Here is a 20555-nt window from a genome sequence, read left to right on the forward strand (position 1 = left end):
ACAAAGGATAAAATCATATTATTAAAAAAAGAGCCTAAAAATGAGTCATTTATAACACAATTAGAAAATCCTGGGCCAAAAGCATCCAAGGGGACCAACAATCTGCCTTAATGATTTCATAATTTAAAACTCAACGTCACCAGTATTATCACTTTATGGGCAAAAATAAATCACATAGCAAAACCCTGACTGACTCACTTATTTCAGAAGGTCCCTCTGCACTGACACTATGATCATTTGAACAGCAACAAGTAGGGACTAGGGTCTGATAAACTCAGACGGCCTGCCATCGTCTAATTCTTTTAGCATTCACATTGCAAGTGTTAAAGGGTAATAGATGACCCTAGTTTTGCAAAAAAAAAAAGTACATATGTATAAATCATTTATTTTACAAAATTGTTTGTGAATATCCATCTGGTTTTATACAGTATATATTTGTAATATATACTCACGTATATAAACTTCTAATATAAATATAAATATTATAAGCATATACATTAGCAGTGATATTAACTCTGGGTGATAAGATAACTAATGTTTATAGTTTTGACTTTTTTAAATGTTCTCTGGGGTAAACTAAATTTTTCCTTTCTCTTTTTCCCAATCCTCGATCCCTTTGGGCAAAAATCTCTAAACTCCAGGAAACTGATTAAATGGTTTTGAAGAAAAAAGCAAACGCATAAATCCACAACGGGTTTTTCTTTCCTCCCTGCTACTTTTTCCTTACCTGCTGATGCAGTATTCTTTGTCACCAGGGATATCTAAATAACGTGGCCTTTCACCAGTGGCAATGAGAAATTTCTCTGCTGAATATATTTTTTCTTTGCCTTTGTTATTTGTTGTCTACAAAGGAACCAATATTATCAATTTTTAATAAGTTATTATCCTTTAGAACCATAAATTTTGTAATTAAAAAGGCCAGTCACCACACTGTCCAATTTGATCCTCGTGAAATTTGGTAATGCAGTAAGAGCGAGCTATTAAAGCTCTGCATAGCAAAGGGGCTTGCTGAAGGTCATAATGCTAGGAAGTGGCAGAGCCAAGACTCAAACTCGGGTCATCTGGCCCCAGATCCAGTACTCTTACCCTTTACCATACACACTGCAAGAGAAAGCCCCATAAGATGTGACTGCAAAGTCACCAAACTGGACAGCCTGCGCTATTACTTTTATTAGGACAATCACTTTCTCTTTTCTTCCCCCTCCCTCATGCAAAGCTTAAGAAAACAAAAAAACAAAGAAAAAAGGCCACTCAAGCTGTCACACAATTACCTTAATCCTATGGGGACCAATAAACTGCCCGTATGCGTTCTCATAGGTGACTTTCTTCTCCCGCAGAGCTACCCGGTAGCCCCAGTTCAGAGAGCCAATGTGATTCTGTACAGCTTCTGTCATTTTTTCCCAGTCATGTTTAACTGCACAAGAAAAGATGAAAAAATGTGTAGCTTTCCAACAGCCTGGCAAAGATCATTTCTCAGAAACCATTCACATAAAATACAAAGAGCAGAGCTTTTAGTCTAAAAGGGCAAGTCCTCCATTTCAAGCATATAATCAACCTTTTGATCTTCAAACATTCTTTCTCTTTTAGAAAACTATGATACAATTAAATAATGCAAGGCTTCCTGGCAATTCTTAAGACTAAAACAACTGCACACAAACTTTTTTCTTCTTTATCAAAAACAAATGGGAATTTTACTTTGCGTTGTACACACTGATTGCTGCGGTAATGGGGTGTAGTAAGGTCTAGGATTCTGTACTTGTAAGAGTCTCCAAGGGATTCTGATGCAGCCAGGCTTGGAGTTATTAAACTGGTAAACTAAGGCCCCACGAGCCAAATCCAGCCCATCATCTTTTTTTTTTTAAATAAAGTTTTATTGAAATATAGCTACTATCATTTATTTATATATTGTCTAGGGCCATTTTCAATGGCAGAGTTGGGTAGCTGTGACAGAGACCCCATGGCCTGAAAAGCCTAAAATATTATCTGGCCCTTTACAGAAAAAGTTTGCCAACTCCCCTAGTCTAGTCAAAGAATATTAAGAGTCTGTCTCTTGGCTCCCCAAACCCTCATCTCTCCAAAGAGAGTAGGATTTTTAAATTCTATCATAAAATTAATCCATTGAGTCAAGGCATAATATAATATCAAATTTCAATGGATAAAAACCAATCCTTTGTCATTCATTAATTACTACCTTACCAATGACTGGGAAAAAAAACAGGATATAGGTAAAATATACTCTGGTGGCAGGAAGAAGGTAGGTTCTGAGGAAGCTGTGGTTATAAGGGAAGAAGAGAATAGAATCAATATATACTGAAAGCCTCTATTGCAGAAATGAGCAGTCTGAGTCTTAGGTTCTGGGCTAAGTAGCTTGGCCACACAGGAAGTGGTGAAATTGAGTCTCTAAGAACCAATGGTCAGCCTCTGGAAGTAGGAATGACAGCATAAAAATTGGTTGCGGCCTCCTAGAGAACAGATTATAGATATTCGATTCAGAGAATCATAAAATGTTAAACTGGAGCAAATCTTGAGAGATCAGTTCAATTAGAAAACAAGTGACTGTGGAGGCCAAGTGGTTGTGGTACCAAGAGGACTAGGGGCTGGGGCGTGGTGGATGCTGCAGGGAGCCTGGCAGCCTGTCTGTCTGGCCTCCATAACCACCACTATAAAAAGAAGAGGCAGGACTCACTGTTTCTCCACCAGGAATGGAATAGAATAGCAGAACTCACCCCCCATGTGCCAACCATCTAGTTGCAACAACTACCAACAGTTTATCAGTCTCATTTCACATACCTCTCTTTTTTTTACTATTTACTATTTTAAGCAAATTCTAGACATTTTATTGCCGGTGGTTGTGGTTGTCAAGTGACTCAGGGATGCCCAAGGGCCAGTGATGCTAAGTATCCCCCACCACAGTTCCTTTCAACTAGGAGCTGCCCAGCCCAATGTGCCAATAATGCCCCCACGGAGAAACAATGAACTGGATCAAAGAGAGGATTCAGTTCTGAAATTCTACAGTTGTAGAACTACTAAATGGATTATACTCTGCTAATCCTACAGGAGATACCATATTCTAAAAGACACAGTTGGGATTAAATAACAGCATCAACAACTTCAATTATTTCCATGATGGAAATTCAAATTCGATGAGTAGATCTAATCCAACTTAATTCCGTTAAAGCCTCCCTTTGTGGCTGTCAGATTTCCAAACTCGTCAACCCCGCTTTCCCTACCAAAGTCCCTTCGTCCTCTGGTAGAGCAGACAGCCACCTCCACTCCCAGTCTCTATTGTGATTACACTCGCTCAGGCAGGCGGAATTTAAAAGTTCCAGCCCACCAGTTTGGGATTCAGCATTCAAGGCACTCTAGCTGCTCCTAAGGTCCTGATCGTGCATTCCATTCTGAGAACTAAGTTTCTGTCTCATAAAATCCAAATTCCTATTTTATATGCTACTGGTGGGAACTGGATCCTTGTTGGACTGAGTGTGGTACCATGCCTGGAACCCCAGATCTCTAGGGCAGCCCTGCCTTCTGATAATGCCCCAAATCCACCAGCTCCCTGTAACCCCCAACCCCACCTGGACACTACATCCTCCTCAGTCCACCTGACAGCATAGCCCCAGCATTTCTCCTAGGCCTCCTGACCCTGCTGGCTTGGTCAACCAGCTGTAATCCAATGCTAAGCCTCTGGAACGTGGATTCTAGTTGGCCAGGCAGATCTTGTATTTCACCTGGATGTACCCTCATGCCTACTACAGCAGCGGGATCTTCAGTCAACTCTCTGTTGCTCTTGTTCTGCCCCATCCCACCAGAGAAAGCCAGGCTACACCTTTAAATTCAAAAATAGTAACCAGACTAACAGAACTACCTTTAACAAGTTCAGCACAACTTCTCATTTGAAACTCAAAGCACCAGAAGGGGCTGGAATTAGTCCCATTATACACACAGGAAAATTAATGATGGACTGACCTGCCCAAGGTCACAGACTAACTCAGTGGCAGTCACAGACACACTGTACGTGAAACGTCAGGTGTGTGGTGGGAGAATACAACCAGAAACTCTGCAAGACTCCAGTGGGGAACCAATGATGTTGCTTTCTTTGTAATGACAATGGAATCCTAAAACTTCTCAAATACTTAGTTTTTTTAAAGGCAGACTAAATTCTTGAGACAAATTTGAAAAATATAAAGCTAATAAACCTTCCAGAAAGGACCAATTCATCTAGTTTAAATGACCGAGCTCAAGTAATTTTTTTTTCAAGGCTGAGACTCTTTGTATATTCTCAGCCTGGAGCTTTCAGAAAAAGGCAGAGCACAGGCTGAGTCCCGGACGTGTCATTCCCCTGGTCACCACGCAGATTCAGCTGTTCTGCAGGGTCCAGAGTCCCTTCCTCCTCTACTGCACTCAGAACTATTTGCAGTGTCAGAGAAGACAGTCTTCCCAGAAAACTGGAGCACTGTTCTTTGGTCAAGGACACGAGACTAGATGTGTTTCTATACGAAAAATGCAAAATAAGCCTTCTGCTGGGAACACGGATCAGCAGCCTCTAGGGGTCTCTCATTTGAAAAATACACCTCCAAGCTTCTTTCTTCCTCTAAGAGCTAATGACATAAAGTAAGGTTTGCCTAAATCCACTGTATTCTTCACCACAATCATTTTAGCACAAAAAGGAGGCAGGGAATTACTGCTCCCTGAGTGGTGGATCCTGAGGCACAGCAGGCCACGCCCACAAAGCCCAGCTCTGGTTCTCACAGTCAGGCCAGCTGGCTCCGGGAGGCCCAAGGCTTGATGAGAGAGCTGAAGACAACAATAAACAAACCACCAGGCTTCCACTCAGGAAGAGTGAAGGGATCTAAACAGAGGGCACAGCTCTTCAACAGCTCTCATCAAAGACCTTGGGATTGCTGCTGCTGACCAACACAGGAGGTGGGAGGTATAAAACAATCACATATTTTTACCTTGAAATCTGGAAAGAGGGAAGAAACACAAAAGAGGTAAAACTATTAAATTAGTTGGGTAAGTAATTTCTGTAAGGTTAGACACAGATAACTTTGACTTGGTTCAAGTTTTAAAACTCCATGGAATTCAGAGTATTTGCTGATTTTAATGTATAGATCTGGACTATGCCAGTAGTGGCTCTTTACCACCTCAAACGTTGTACTTTAATAGATTTTTTTATATAATTTAGACATAAATTCAACATAAATAAGAACAGCCAGTGCTTATTATTGTTACATGACAGCTACAGAAATAGCTTTTGCTGGAAAGATTTGTCAATTCACCAATTATATTTAATCACCTACCTGGTGACTGAATTTATTAGAGTTATACTTAGTTGACCCTGTTAATAAAATTCACGTTTGGCAGAGACGTGCACTTATCCCTTATCTTTTTAAGGTTCTAAAGACCCACTATATATATTTTCCTACATTTCTAACAAATTAAGCAATTCTGTTCCACTGACTTTACTTTTATAAGAGTTGATAGATTAAAGCTAACATTAACTAGTACAACATACCAATTCAAGTACTAGACCCTATATGAATGAATAAAAATTTTATGACTCTAGGTTGTAGCTCCCCACCACCATTATTTACCTAGACGTAAGGGACAGTGGCCCTCACTATGAAAACATATGGAAGTTACAAAGCCTCATATATCAAAATTTGCTTGGAACAACTCTACGCTTTCCAACAAATTCTAGACTTTTTTAGATTAATATTCTTGTTACATGTCTTCTCTTTAAAAGGGAACTAACCTGGCTCAAATATACAACTTTCTATAACATCTGTAAATCTATTTCTACAACCCATTAAACAAAGAACCAAGAAAAGTGAGCAGCGGCTACTCCAAATTTATTGAAACTCTGAATGGAAGAATTAAAAGAAGTGATCCAGGAGGGACAGAAATAAACATTTGTTGAGTGGCAGGTATTTTAATCACTCTATTGTACTTAATCCTCATCACACAGGCAGTAAAAGGCAAAATCAGAATTTGTGCCCAAGTCTATCTACTATAATAACCAACAATTTAATGGGTCGTGAAGGCTGGGGTGAAGGAAGGATCTTAACTCTAGATATCCTAGGGAAAGAAGTCCCGCTGAGAATACCAGTAAAAAATAAACATGGAATGATTGGGGGAGAGGGGATCACAGATCTTCCAGGAGTGACTGGAAAATAAAATGGGTGGTTCTTAGGTTTTCCTCCCAAGGGCACAGAAGGAAAACTGGAGTGTGGCCTAAAGACTACATATCTAACTTGCCCTTTTTGGGAAGAGTGTGGTAAGGAGAGACACACACATAGCCATGTCGAAAGCTCTCAATGTGTCTGCCCTTGTAACACTCCTGAAGCTCTGATCCTACAAAGGGGTTGCCACCGAAGCCCTGAGGGCTTAAAGAAGACCATTTGTGGTGTGAACCCCAAACGGTTTGAAGTCAGAAAGACCTCAGTCCTAGTGCCACCAATTTCTTAGCTATGACAGGAGCAAACTACTTCCCCTCCTAGAGCTTGTTTCCTTGCTGCCAAATGGGAACAAAAGGATCTCTATCAAGGGATAGAAGGGTTAAATATGTACTGGACTAGAGATGGAATAGAGGGTAGTATGAGATGATCTGACTTTAACCACCAATCCTGACCAGTGAATCCACAGAAGGCTGGTGGGAGGTTGAGAGGGTAACAGGGAAAGATGGTAGCTTCCTTTCTGCTTCAGCTTTGGTCTCTACCTTCTCTCCCCACTTTCTTCCTACTTCTATCTCAAAAACCAGGACAGGAAGTATCTACAAGCATCTGTTCCAACCTGCCCTTAGCAAAATGGTGCAGCTTGCTGAGCTGATCTGCATTCCTCCTGCTACCCCTCTCCCAAACCACCCTGGGCGTTCAACCCACAGCAACAGTCCTTTCCCACTCCTCATATACGTTCCCCACACAGCCCAGACTCTAGCGACGCCAGGGTATTTGCTATTCTTCAAATATGTACCTTGTTCATTCTCTTCTCACTGCCTAAATGAAGTGACCGCCCCGGGCCTCCTCTGCTGATTGTCAAGGACACAACATCTGAGAGACCATCTCCACTCACCTCTTAAATCACATTTTCCAATTCCAACTCTGGGCTCCCAGGGTTCTTGGTCTGTACATCAATAATATTAATGATAACAGAATCTGTGTACCTATAGGATTTGTGCTATTTATCTCTATTTCCCCAGCACAGACTGAAGTGCAAATAGTAGGTACTCAATAGTAATGTCATATAACTTCATCAGTAGGATTTCTAAAATGTCTACAAAGAAGTCTAAAATTAGCTGAAGGGAGACCCTGCTGTTAACTAGGTGCATTATCAGTAGGCTTCCAGGAAGGGAAAGAGTGCATTAATGGCAGACTTAGTTGGCAGGCATTCGGACACAGGAGTAAATAACAACTTGGAGCAGGGTAGAGGTGGGAATAGAAGTGGACTGTTTGTAGATTATGTGTTAAATTCATGCTCAACAGGTCAATGAGTCTGCTCAACTGCCATTTTTGTTGGGCAAGAGAAAAGGACATGGGGCATGGCATGCCAGAACCAAACACTGAAACTCTCAGTGCCGGCCTCAGGCCTCCAAAGGTCATCGACAGAAAGCAGCCTGTAACAGTTTGAGCAGAGATAAGACCCCAGCTTAAGAAAACTTTTAAAGTGACTGATTTTCTAAGATTCCAGACTTGGAAAAAAGTACTGTTGATTTTAAATGGGAAATAAAAGCATCAATGAAGGAAGCATGACTAGTTTGAGCGGGAGCAAAGTGTTTCAAAGTAAGTATTTATGCCTTGTGGGTTTTTTTTAAATATTTAATAAACTATTAATTAAAACTTAGGGGGCTGGCCCCGTGGCCGAGTGGTTAAGTTCACGTGCTCAGCTGCAGGTGGCCCAGTGTTTCGTCAGTTCGTATCCTGGGCGCGGACATGGCCCTGCTCATCAGGCCACGCTGAGGTGGTGTCCCACATGCCACAACTAGAAGGACCCACAACAAAAAATATACAACTACGTACCGAGGGGCTTTGGGGAGAAAAAGGAAAAAGGTAGAATCTTAAAAAAAAAAAAAACAAACTTAGAAAAGGCCACAAAATAATTTGCCCTAGCTATGGCTGGAAGATTCCCCTCATACGTCCCATAGCCCATACATCTCAAACTAACATCAGATAGGGGTTGGAGTTTCACTCTTCAAGGACATGACCTACGTCATTAATTAGCCACAAAGCTGTGCCAGGCCTCATTCTCTTTTTCTGCCAGATAACGCAATCAACTTTCTAAAGTCAACAAGTTCCTTTTCAACTTGTCTAGGGCTTCTAGGGTACTCTAAATATTTTTAATCCAACAAAGACTAACTATCCTCTTCTCAACAAACAATTCCCCCACCTTCAAAATATCAGCTCATGAAACAGACTTCATTAGAGAGAGAAAAATGTGACAGCTTCAAAGGAGAGCAAATGTAATTTGTACTTCCTTATGGAACTCTATATAATTATGAGAACTTATTTGACAGAATTCTGGTTTTCTATTATAGAAAGATATTCCAAGTGCCATATCAGTTCCTACCATAATAGCTATGTAGCTACCCGGCGCAGGATAACTGCAGTGATTTTATCCACAAAAAAACATAAACAATAGCAACAACTTCCAGGTTATTTGTTAGTCTTGTAAAAATGGATGGTGCATTTCAAGATCATAGCTCAAACCCTGCAAAAGCACAAAGGGAAGAGTGGCTTCTCCCCCTTACCCATCTCCTCGACATTCCATCCGTAGTTTCGAGAGTCTCGTAGGGCTTGTCCTAACAAAGCTGCTTGGTGCATCAGTTTTTTAGGTATGCAACCCACATTCACACACGTGCCGCCAAGACCTGCAACAACATTGAGACATCAATCTATAGCTGCTTCACAACCCACAGAGAAAAAGGTCAACGATCATTACTATTCTATGACATCATAATTTGCTTAATGTAGCAATATTGTTTATACAAGTTTATTCCTAAGTCTCATGACATTTCTATGTAATGAGAGCCTTATATACCAAACACAGTGACATCACTCTAAAACAAAAATGAACAGATTTCCACATACTTCAAAGATTCAAAACTGACTGCTGATAAAGAAGCCAGAAATTGAAATTTTACTTTGTGCACAAAGACTTGCCACCCAATCTGTGAATAAACTAACCGATAAGGAGTTGTGACGCTGGGCATGACTGGACTGTAGCTGTAGTGGGTCTGTGACTACCTATAAGATTTGTGATATATGAGCATTTTTTTAAGGAGGTGGTCTACAGCTTTCATTGCTTCTCACAAAAGAATTCATGACCACCCACCTGGCCCAAAAATGTTTAGCATCACTAACCTTAAGGAACATGGTGATAACTTGTCTCCATAAGAACAAAATGTGGGCAGGTGGGGAGGTGGCCAAAATGACATGAGTAAGAGGACAAGATGGCAGTGGACTCCATAGCTCAGGAAAACTAAGCCCTCTGAAGAGAACATTACCAGAGTGTCACTAGGGGTGTAAGCTCCACAGGCCAGAGGGGCTACGCCCAGCACAAGGCCAGTGCTTTACACAAGTGACACCTAATAAATATGTGCTGAATGTTTGCATTAGAAATTGTGACACTGTATTATCCAGACTTCCTGCTTCTGGCGTCCTTCTAGTTTGAGCAGCTGAGTCACCTGCCTTCCTCTGCAATCTTACCTCCGGCTCCCATCACCAATGGCACAACCATGCAGGACTCTTAACCTACTTCAGGGCCTTTGTATGTGCTATTGTGTGAGAAAGACAGAGAAGAGTTGCCTACAAGATTCTTCCTCAGCTTTTGGCACGGTTGGCTCATTCTTAGCTTTTGGTCTTATCCAAATGCCGCCTTTTCAGAGGCCTTCCTTGAGAATCTCAGAGCTTAAGTCCTTCCTTGACCCAGTTCCTCTCTATTCCACTACACAATTATTTCAGTACACTCACCACAATTTGTAAAGATCTTGCTTATCTTTGCCTCCCCACTAGCATGTAAACTGCACAAAGGCGAGAAGTTCCTGTCTACCATGGTCACTGCTATAGCCTCATCACCCTGGAGCACAGTAAGTGCTCAATAAACACTGTTGAATAAATGAATAATGAACACATAATTCACTAAGACTGAGAAGGGCTATCCATTAAGGTATCTGATTCTAGTTCTTGCTGGCTGTAGGAGGCAGATTTAAAACAGAAATCCACAGATCAAGAGTTTAAACTTTCAGTTATTAAGCCCCTAAGTATATTAGGTTACTCAAATAGTTAGCTTTAAACCATAGCAGCTGTGGATAAGGTTTTGCATTATCTTAACTCTACGCCAAAGAACCTAAATTTTCAACATTTAACTGGAGTCCATTTTAACTTAGCACAAGTGAAAGAAGTACATGTTTTTGTTTTGTTTTGCTTTTAATTTTTAAATTAGGTTTTAGGAGTCATTTAAACTAATGCCAGGTGAAAACTTGCTCCTACAAATTCATTTCTAAAGTATTTTAAAAGCTTACCCCATCTAGTTCCAAGAGGGGTTGGAGTGACAAAATCCAGGACCATCACCTTCTTATTATATTTGGCTGCCTCCTGGAAAGTAAAATTATTAAAATGAGTTGGAAAGGTTAACATGATAGACCAGAAATGGATTGTTAAAAATCCATACTATTTTTATTAAGCTATAATGCTTAAAGCATAATCAGTCATTAATACCTGGGAATTTCATATACCAAGATGAAACTGTAAATCCAAGACAAAAATTAAGCAATATTTAGATAGTCATAGGGTAGCTTTAAAGAATATGCAGATACAGTTGTAAAATTGTCAAGAGTCAGCTGGAAACCCTAGAATCCTGTTACACAATTCCACTCAGACAGTGACAAATTAAGCACCAACCTGAAAAACGCGGCCACTTCTGAGCAAGGGGCAAGTAGCCAGTAAAACAGACTTGCTGACAGTCTACAAGCCTTCATTCACCCTGTATCCTCTAACAAAATATCATCTAACTCAGTTTCTAGGCAGAATATTGGACATGTTTTTCTTAAGAAATTGTCAGATTTCCTAAAATTTTCCTGTGAGGAGCCCATGAAAAAGTTGGTGGTAGCTATAAGGTTTTCTAATCTATTTTAGGGGAGTGATGACAACACTCAGAAGTTCATTTTGCAGAGTATCCTTTATCTTTCTGAGAAAATAAACTTTGTGTATTGGCCACTAGACCTCCAAAGGTTATTTGAAAGGACTGAGTCTGTGCATCCCTTCAAAACAACCACCGCTAGAGCAAAACACATCTGGTATTACTCCTGAATCATTTACAGCAAAGCACTGCTTGATGCCAGACATCGGCCTGCTCCTAACTTGGGCAGCTTCACTTGAATCTACCTTTACTGATTCACCACAAGCTACCTGAGGGGATTACCGCCTCATCTTTTAAAAGAACCTGTCGGGGAAGGATGACAGGCCCAAGGGTCCCAGGCCCCTCATACATGAAAAATGTGTCTCAATTCCGGGCCAGGAGCCTCACTCCTAACCTCCCTCATTACACATCCTCTACCCCATCACCCTGGGCCACAGTGTCAGTGGTTATCCTCTTAGCTCACTTCATATACACAGGAAGCAAAAATTTTAATAAGCACGAAATCCAATTGCTGCCCTCCATCTTTCTATTGGGGAGGAGTGGTTGTGAACAGAGAAATCATTAAAGTGAAAAGCCTAGTATTAATATTTATAAAGAAAATTAAATATACTTAATTTCAAAGCATTTCCATACAATTTCCATTTCCAAACTATTTCCTTATGCACTGTGAAAAATCAACCGAACTTAAAATGAATGAAAATGAGTCCCAAAATACTGGGCTCACTACTTTTATATAAAGAACAAATAGTGCAACCTAGAAAAATGATTTATAAAGTGGTCCCTTAACATGTCCTGCCCAGATTAATGTGCAAAATGCCACAAGAGTGACTCAAACAGATCCCACAGCACACCTGGAGAACTGTGTCAGGGATGTAGCTACTCTACCCACAACCCAGACAACACACAAGGGGCCTTGCCTTAGCAGCCGCCAGGCCTCCTGAGCCCCCTCCAATGATGATGAGGTCATAGTCATAGGACTCGGGAAGATCCTCAGAGCCATTCATTTTCAGTAGCTTTTGAAGTCTGCCCTCCTCAGAAGCCTAAAGAAGAAAAACAATGGAAGGGAAAATAATTTAACTTAAAAGCAGCAATGTCTAACAAGTTTTGCGAGAAAACCTTCCTTTAAAGAAAAGCAAAAGGAACTTTCAAAGGAAAAACAGTGTTTGGTTCATGTTATGGCATGCAGATGGAAATGTTCAACCTTCCTTCAAGTGGTGATCGCTACCCTGCTTCCTGTGAGGACTGTCCTATGCCTTTTCACATCCCAGACAGCTACTCCGAAGTGTTCCTATAGTGATTCTACAGAAGCAAGGTCCTGACGGCCAACAAAGTCAACTGAGGCCTAAATTAAGTTTAACCATCCGTCCTTTTCTCCAGGAATTATTAAACTGGGTTTTTAATTAGGTTTTAAAGCATTTGTATTGTATGCTTCTAATAGAACCATCCATATAACTTGGCAATCATCTTTACTTTCTAGTGAAAGATAGAATAATGAGGGGGCTAAGGTCTCAGATTAAGATAGGGGCCTGGTAAACAGCAGTTGAAACAGATTAGCTAAATAAAGACTTTTCTACATTATTCAGGTAAGGCATAAAATCTAGAAATTCAGAACAAAATCCTTAATTGACATTTACCTGCATGAAAAGTTAAACACAAAGCTCTCTGCTTTTGTAAGGCATTGTAAATAAGCAAAAAAAAAAAAAAGGGAGAGGGGGCTAACTAAGCACAACTCTGTAAAGCTCATTTATTTAACCTACCTATGTGAGAAACGTCCTATGTTTAGTAATTAGCTTCCATGGACTTGGCATGTAACAGGCTATTAATAGAAATGTTAGCCTTCTAATTAAAAAAAAAAAATTTCATTCCACTAGTTTTTATACACATCAGTTACATTTCATATTAGCTTGGAACACTGTTTTGGTGATATATTTAATATTACCTTTTATTAAAACTCTGTGCTAACATGGGATAATGATTGGAAAAGTTAACAAGCACAAAAAAATGTTTTTTAAAAATCAAGTTTTAACCTTAACAATCAAAAAAGCCCCCAAACTTACCAGCCCAGACTGCCCATTTTTCTCCTGCCTACCATGAGATGTAGAGGGCAAAGGGCAGAGCTGAGGGTCAGTAGAATAGGACGCTTGGGATGTGGAAGGGAGTGCTGTGGAGGAAGGTGGACGAGGAGACTCGGCACTGTGGCCGCCCCTTGGCAGCATGGCAGGTACACACGATGGCTCAGGGACTACAGGGAGAACACCTCGAAACCAGCAACAATGGGGACGAGACTGCGTCACACTGACCGTCTGGACACAAGGTCTAACGTGAGAGGCTGGTAAACACAGCCAGTATTCAAAAACTGGCATTATGGCAGAGGCTCCTCCTTTAATACAGGGCTCTGTGGGGGAAAAGGAATTTGGTAATAGGCATTCGGAGCAAAGGATCAATATGAGCTTCAGATAACAAGCGTTACTCTAGTTGGTCTCCCAAGAGCATATGTGAGACTTGCTGGTTTCAAAGAATTAACTAACAGAGCAGCTAGATGTTCTTCTGGAAAAATAACCATTTTTAATCTCAGCCTCCTTTCATCTGCATGTACTTAACACAGGTGGAGGCAGAACACAATTGCTGGCTGTCTAAATAAAAACCACCCGTTCTTGTAACCACCTCCCCCAACATACCTACCAGAAGGAAAGAGAGAAAGTACACTGCCGTGCTGAAAGGCCACATTACACCCCCACCAAGGTTTATAACTGTTCTGTATCTGACCTGGGTTCTTATAGTTCAAGCTTCAAGTCAAATTATACCAACCAGCGCACAGATTTTACAAAAAAAGCTCTGAGTGAGCCTGAACATTTTTAACCCTGTAAAGTAAAATCAGTAAGACACACACAAAGCAGCATTCAGCAGACCCCAGAACTAAACACAATGTTTTTAAATTTTAATCCAACTTCAAACTGAAATTGCTGTCATTTAGCTCCAGGGAAGTGGTTTCCCACCTGGAATACAAATAAGATAGACAGTAGAACACAGCTCCCCCAGACAGCGTAGGGAAGGAGCACATGGATGGCATAAGGAGAGACGAGAAAAACGCCCCCATTCTCTTCCAGTCACGATTGCTAGAAATCCTGGCCACTGACCACAGCAGCTGATACAGGAGTTCTCAAACTTTTTAGTCTCAGGATCCCTTTACAACCTTAAATTACTTAAGACCCCAAAGAGCTTTGATTACTGTGGGATTTATTTATTAATATTTAGTATATTAAAATTAAAACTAAGAAAAAGTTTTAAATATTTTAAATTATTAAATATCACATATTATTAAACAGTTTATTAAAAATATTTTTTTAATTAGTGAGAAGAGTGGCCTTGTTTTATATCTTTGTAATTCTCTTTAATGTGTGTCTTAATAGAAACAGCTCATTATCTTCTCTATGTTCAGTCTGCTGCAACATTGCCTGTCACGGAGCCTCTGGAAAACTCCATGGTAGACTTGCAACAGAGTCAGAGTAAAAGAGGCAAACAGCATCTTAGCATTATAAAGATAATTTTGACCTCAAGGACTTCCTGAAGGGGCCTCAGGGGCCCCCAGAGGGATCCAGACCACACTTTGGGAACCACTGCTACAGGACAGTGTAAAGATACAACGCCTCACCGGCAGGTGTTTGCCAGGCTCACACACAGGATATTCTTCCATCTGCCTCTCACAGCAATACCCTTCCCCCAGCCCAGCCCTAGTAAAACACTGCTCCAGACTCCTCCAAAAAGGCACTACACTGAAAGCACTTCAAGTGTGCCAGATTTCTTTAAAATTAGAATAAGTAAGGAACCAGCACCGTGGCATAGTGGTTAAGTCCAGCACCCTCTGTTTCAGCAGCCCAGGTTCACAGGTTCAGATCCCAGGCACAGACCCACACCACTCATCAAGCCATGCTCTGGCAGCAACCCACTTATAAAATAGAGGAAGACTGGAACAGCTCAGAGAGAGTCTTCCTCAGCAAAGAAAAAAAAATTAGAGTAAGTAATTTTTATTTCCTCCCCAAACATGACTCATATCCTTTGGGCACAGATTTGTACTGGTTTGGTTTTTTGTTTTTTTTTTTTACCATTATACATGAGTTCTAGTGTTGAATTGACCTAGGTTAAAATACTCACTCTACCACTCTCAACGCTAGGTGACTTGGGCTAATCACCTAATCCTCAGGAGTCTCTGTTTTTTCATTTTGTAAAATGAAGTTACCATATACCCGTACCTCATCAAACTGCTGAGTTTAAGACAGATAATGCATATTAGCAGCAGCTGGTAGGAAAAACCCCTTTGAGTTACTAATTCTCCCCTTCCTAAAGAAGGGGATCTGCCTGGGGCTAAGTGAAACCTCTGGAGTGTTTTACAGATGTCCCCTGCACCGCCCCCACCTGCAATGCCCTCTTCCCATCAAACCCTGATCCAGTACACAGCAGACTGCACAACGTTCTATGATTTTTATTCAGTGTACTGTGGGGACCTGAAATTGGCCACCCCAAGATATGTCTCTTTGGCATCAGGATTATTTGAGGCTGATTGCTTTTGATAAACTGGGACAGGGAAGGAGGCTCTGAGGAGTGGAACTTGCCCTTTGTTAGGACACATTTACATTTGTAAGGTAAATCTCTATCTGTAAAAGGTGCCTCCCTCTCTGTACCAGGAAGAAGAAAGGAGATGACCTTCTCTCTAGAAACTCTTAATCAATGCCAAAGGCAAGGACTTAAATCTGCATTTTATTGTGCTTGTCTGGTAACCTCCTGTAACTGACTTCCCTCCCCCTCCCAACGTTGGCATTTCTTTAAGGATTAAGCATCTTTCCTTAGGCTAGGAACTGATTGCTGCGCTCACCTGTGGCCGCCCAGCTCAAGACAATAGACTTGCCTCCTGCTACACCCGCTGAGATAGCAGACCCACTATGTGCTGTGTCCATCAAGCGCTGTGCTGCAGGGCAATCTTGTGACTATTGTGGGAGGGACATTTCAATCATGTGAAATATCCTGTTTGGGGGTATATAACAACTCTGTGCACCCCACTTCTTCAGTGCCCTTTCTTCCTTCGAGAAGAAAAGCCCCGGGCCATGGTCCTCATAAAGCTTTGTTTAATTTTCTCTTGCTACTCTGTCTCAGGTGAATTTAATTCGTTCTCCGGCCAGACGAACCCACATTTGGGTGGAGGAAATATCTTCCTCCCCTACAGTACCCAAACACATTACCCTTTCTACAGCATTCCTTTAGGAGTTAGGGGGTTTCTTTCACTAACATCCTAAGACTCCAACACAATGCCCATTCCTTCCATGAAGTCTCCATAAAGTCCCCCAAAAACACTCTTCTTTGTTTTCTTGCAACTCCATTAACACATGCTGTCAGGGCACTTAGCACAGGTGGTTCCAGCCCAGTCCCTTTGAGTCCTTCAAGATTTAGCTGAAAGCATTTACTTGACAGCGCTCAAGTCGGGTCATCCTCTGAGATCCCACTGACATCACCACAGAATCTCATAAGCTCTGCAAGGACAGGCATCTAGTCTTTCATCTTTGCATCACAAGTGCCAACTGTGCATGTATGTGACATTTGAAAATATTTTTAGAATAAAAGACTTGGGTGTTAGTTCCTACTCTGCTATGTATACTGAGAAGCTGGGCTTCAGTTCGGTTTTCTCATCCATAAAAATAAAAGTGTGGAAAACACTGGAAAAGTACAAGGGCTATGGCACAGTGGGTTAGGAGCTTAGATATAGTCCAAATCTGAACCTGACTGTGACACTTACGTGTGATCTTGGGCAAGTTCCTTAAATTCTCCTGTCTGGCTTCCTTGTCTGCAGTGATTACACAGCCTACACCAGCAACTTATGTTGCCGACATGCTGCAGCATCCACTGGGGTTGTGCCTCAAGCTTCTTTGTGCTTTGCAAGAATATAGGTCAGGAAAGAAGTAACACTAAATGATGGTTTAAATGCTACAGACTTTCTAGAAGAGAATGGGCCCTGGGCCTAAGCCTATGACAGGAGTTGGCAAACTACAGCCTGCAGGGAAAATCCAGCAGGCCTGTTTTGTGTGTGTGCGTGTGTGTGTGTGTGTGTGTGTGTGTGTTTAACAGCCCCTAAGAATGGTTCTTAACATTTTTAAATGATAAGGGGGAAAAAAATCAAAAGTAATATTTCATGATACATGAAAATTACATGAAATTCCTATTTCACTATCCATAAATAAAGTTTTACTGGAAAAGAGCACACCCATTTGATTCCATATTGTCTATAAGCTGCTGTTTTTGTAACAACAGCACAGTTGATTCGTTTCAACAGAGACCGTATGCCCCACAAAGCTTAAAATATTTACTATCTGGCTTTGCACAGAAAAGAATTCGCCAATTCCTGACCCAGGGAAATTGTGTCACTGTTGATAGGTGGCGCTAGGCGGGAAGTACCAAACTATAGTACTGAGCAGACGGCAAATCAAAGGATCATCTTCCCGCTTGGGGAAGTAGAGATTCTCGCTACACGCTTTTCCTCCAACGAGAACCAAGCAAGTTGATTCTCCAGGACCAACTAATTATCTACATCTTCAGCCATCACACACCTTAAAATATCTAGAGCCAAGGTAGTATTTAACATTTACACTGTAGCAAGTTTTCTGATAAATTACTTAGGACAAACAGATTCCATTTCCAACGTCTCCTCTCGGGGCCTTCCCTTACCACTATTCAAGCAGTTTCTCTTTAGAGCAATCATCACTCACAGGAATACTGTTGTCTCCCCCAGTTACAGGCTGAACAATGGTCCCCCAGCATCGAAGTCCGAGTCCCTAGAACCTGTGAATCTATTACCTGTGGAAGGGGCTTCAGTGATGGGGAGATTTTCCAGGATTATCCCAGTGGGCCCAACTCAATCACAAGCATCCTTTTAAGAGAGAGGCTTCCTTACAGCAGTAAATGTGAAAACAGCAGAGGCTGCACTGTCAGCTTTGAAAACAGGAGAAGACTGTGAATCAAGGAATGCAGGCAGCCTCCAAAAACTGAAAAAGGTAAGAAAATAGATTCTCCCTCAGAGCCTCAACAGGATCCAGCCCTGGTGACACTCTGATTGTAGCCCAGAAAAACTGATTCTGGACTTCCAACCTCCAGAACTGTAAGATAATTTGTGTTGTTTTAGCCACTAAATGGTAGTTGGTAACAGCAGCAATAGGAAACTAATATACCCACTAAAATATGAATTCCCTGGGAGATGGGCCGTTTTCTGTCTGCCACTTTCCCCCAGTGCCTGGAGCAGCACCCGGCCCAGTGGGCACTCAAATAGTTATGGAGTATGTTAACAAAGTGCCAATTCCAATAAGTTGGTATTAGAGCCCCAGAACTAAGGCAAGAGTATGAGGAAGTCAGCCTAGATTTAAAGGAAATTAAATGAACCATGACAGAGATTGTCACCACGTCATGTCATGTCATATCACCATGGAAAGACATGGACTTTCTGACCCAGATCCAGACTGAGGCACTAACACAAGTGCTCAGAATAAGCCAGATGCTGCGCTAGATGTTTTATGTCTATCATCCCATTTCATCCTCACAATACTCTTCCAAGCATATGTCATTCCCATTTCAGAAATGACAACACAGAAGCCCTTAGAGATTAAGAAACTTCCCCGAGTCAAGAACTGAACCCACTGTGGGGCCTGCCCCGTGGACGAGTGGTTAAGTTCATGCGCTCCGCTTCAGCGGCCCAGGGTTTCACCAGTCCGGATCCTGGGCGTTGGACATGGCACTGCTCGTCAGGCCATGCTGAGGCGGCATCCCACATGCCACAGGTAGAAGGACCCACAACTAAAAAATACACAACTATGTACTGGGGAGCTTTGGGGAGAAAAAGGAAAAGTAAAATCTTAAGGAAAAAAAAAGAACTGAACCCAGTGAAACACAAATCTCTTGCTTGTCTCACTACACCATACCCAGTAATTCATATTTCAAAGTACCTGTCACATACACTTCCTAATTTTATCCTTACTGTAAACTTAAGGGAGAGGTACTATTCCCACTTAGCAAATCAAAAACCCAAGGTCTGCGGGTTCAATAATTTGCCCAAAGTCTCTAACTAGAATGTTAGAGTCAGGATCTGATCCCATGTCCTTTGATTAGAAAGTGGTTCCGGGGGCCAGCCCAGTGGTGCAGTGGTTAAGTGCGCATGTTCCACTTTGGCGGCCCGGGGTTTGCAGGTTTGGATCCCGGGTGTGGACATGGCACCGCTTGGCAAGCCATGCTGTGGCAGGCATCCCACATATAAAATAGAGGAAGATGGGCACGGACGTTAGCTCAGGGCCAGTCTTCCTCAGTAAAAAGAGAGCAGCAATGGTAGCTGATGTTACCTCAGGGCTGATCTTCCTCAAAAAAAAAAAAAAGTGGTTCTGTTATAAAATTCTAATTTAAAAAATTTTCCATAATACTCCCCTAAAACTCAGTTGATTTTATTGAACCTGTGAAATTTAAGCCACTCTATTAGGAGGAAACCAGCATATTTGCAGTTTGGTTCATCCTTAATCTCTATAATTGAATTATCTATTGGTCAATTCTTCTTTTTTCTTCAAGGTTAGCAGTCGCTTTAATTTCAAAGTGATGAGGCAACCTAGGTGTCAAGACAACCAGCAAAAACAGAAATATGAGGTAAACTTGATTTATATTTTAACAACTTTAACTTTAGAGAATACCCAAAAAATTACCTTCCCCACAAACCTCCACATTCTCTATTAATACTTTTAGTCATCACAAAGTTTCAAATACCCTAGTAAAGACACTAGGCATTTAACAGAACAATCCGCTGGTGAGCAAAGAACTGAGACAAGATCTTTTTGCTATCATTAAGAGCACCTTTTCCTCAAACAGCAAACCTCTGGAAAACCCAAGGAACTTGGTTGGCAGAGACATGCTAAGTGAGGATCAGAGAGACCAAACGATGCTTCCATGCCGCTAAATCAAAGGGTATAGACACCGCGAAGTTAGCATTCCCTCACATGAAAAATGGGTAGGAACGACTACTTTCGAAATTAACTGGCCAAGTTGCATGAGAAATTTCTCTCTCTGCTATAAACCTCCACTATCACTGGTGAAGAACCTTCTCACACACACATAAGATCTCTCTCCTCTCAATAGCAATGTCACTCATTCAAGCCTTTTGATTTCCGTTCCCTGTACACTACACCAGACTCAGTAGGAAAGTTTATCGTTACTGCTATGCAAAATAGACACTTATCCACTTGCCAAATAATGTTCCATGGTACAATTCTACTCCTATCAACGATTACGTTCCTACAGGGATCAAGAAAAGCTTATAGGCATCCTCACTGCACCTTTAGAAATCATTTTCTGAAAGACCCAAATTTTTGGCAGTAACCTCCAAATAAGATTGCAATTTCTATTCATAA

At 41.4% G+C, this 20555-nt stretch overlaps 1 protein-coding gene across 6 annotated transcripts in view; it reads right to left on the reverse strand.

The window, feature by feature from the left end:
* The window catches only part of TXNRD1 (thioredoxin reductase 1), a 64716-nt gene that overhangs the window by 29447 nt on the left and 14714 nt on the right, over nucleotides 1-20555 (reverse strand). For 4 of the 6 annotated variants that reach the window (XM_046646068.1, XM_046646069.1, XM_046646070.1 and 1 more), the window contains 5 exons: nucleotides 12051-12173; nucleotides 10517-10589; nucleotides 8744-8863; nucleotides 1272-1414; nucleotides 728-843 (listed from right to left, as the gene is read on the reverse strand). In XM_046646068.1, the coding sequence (XP_046502024.1) occupies nucleotides 728-843; nucleotides 1272-1414; nucleotides 8744-8863; nucleotides 10517-10589; nucleotides 12051-12137 (539 nt within the window). In that variant the 5' untranslated portion in view covers nucleotides 12138-12173. Of the gene's footprint in view, nucleotides 1-727; nucleotides 844-1271; nucleotides 1415-8743; nucleotides 8864-10516; nucleotides 10590-12050; nucleotides 12174-13190; nucleotides 13529-20555 lie in introns of all 6 variants that reach the window. The other 2 variants (XM_046646065.1, XM_046646067.1) reach the window with 1 other exon arrangement.

The sequence above is a fragment of the Equus quagga genome, chromosome 19 (genome assembly GCF_021613505.1).
Source record: "Equus quagga isolate Etosha38 chromosome 19, UCLA_HA_Equagga_1.0, whole genome shotgun sequence".
Taxonomy (NCBI): Eukaryota; Metazoa; Chordata; class Mammalia; order Perissodactyla; family Equidae; genus Equus; species Equus quagga.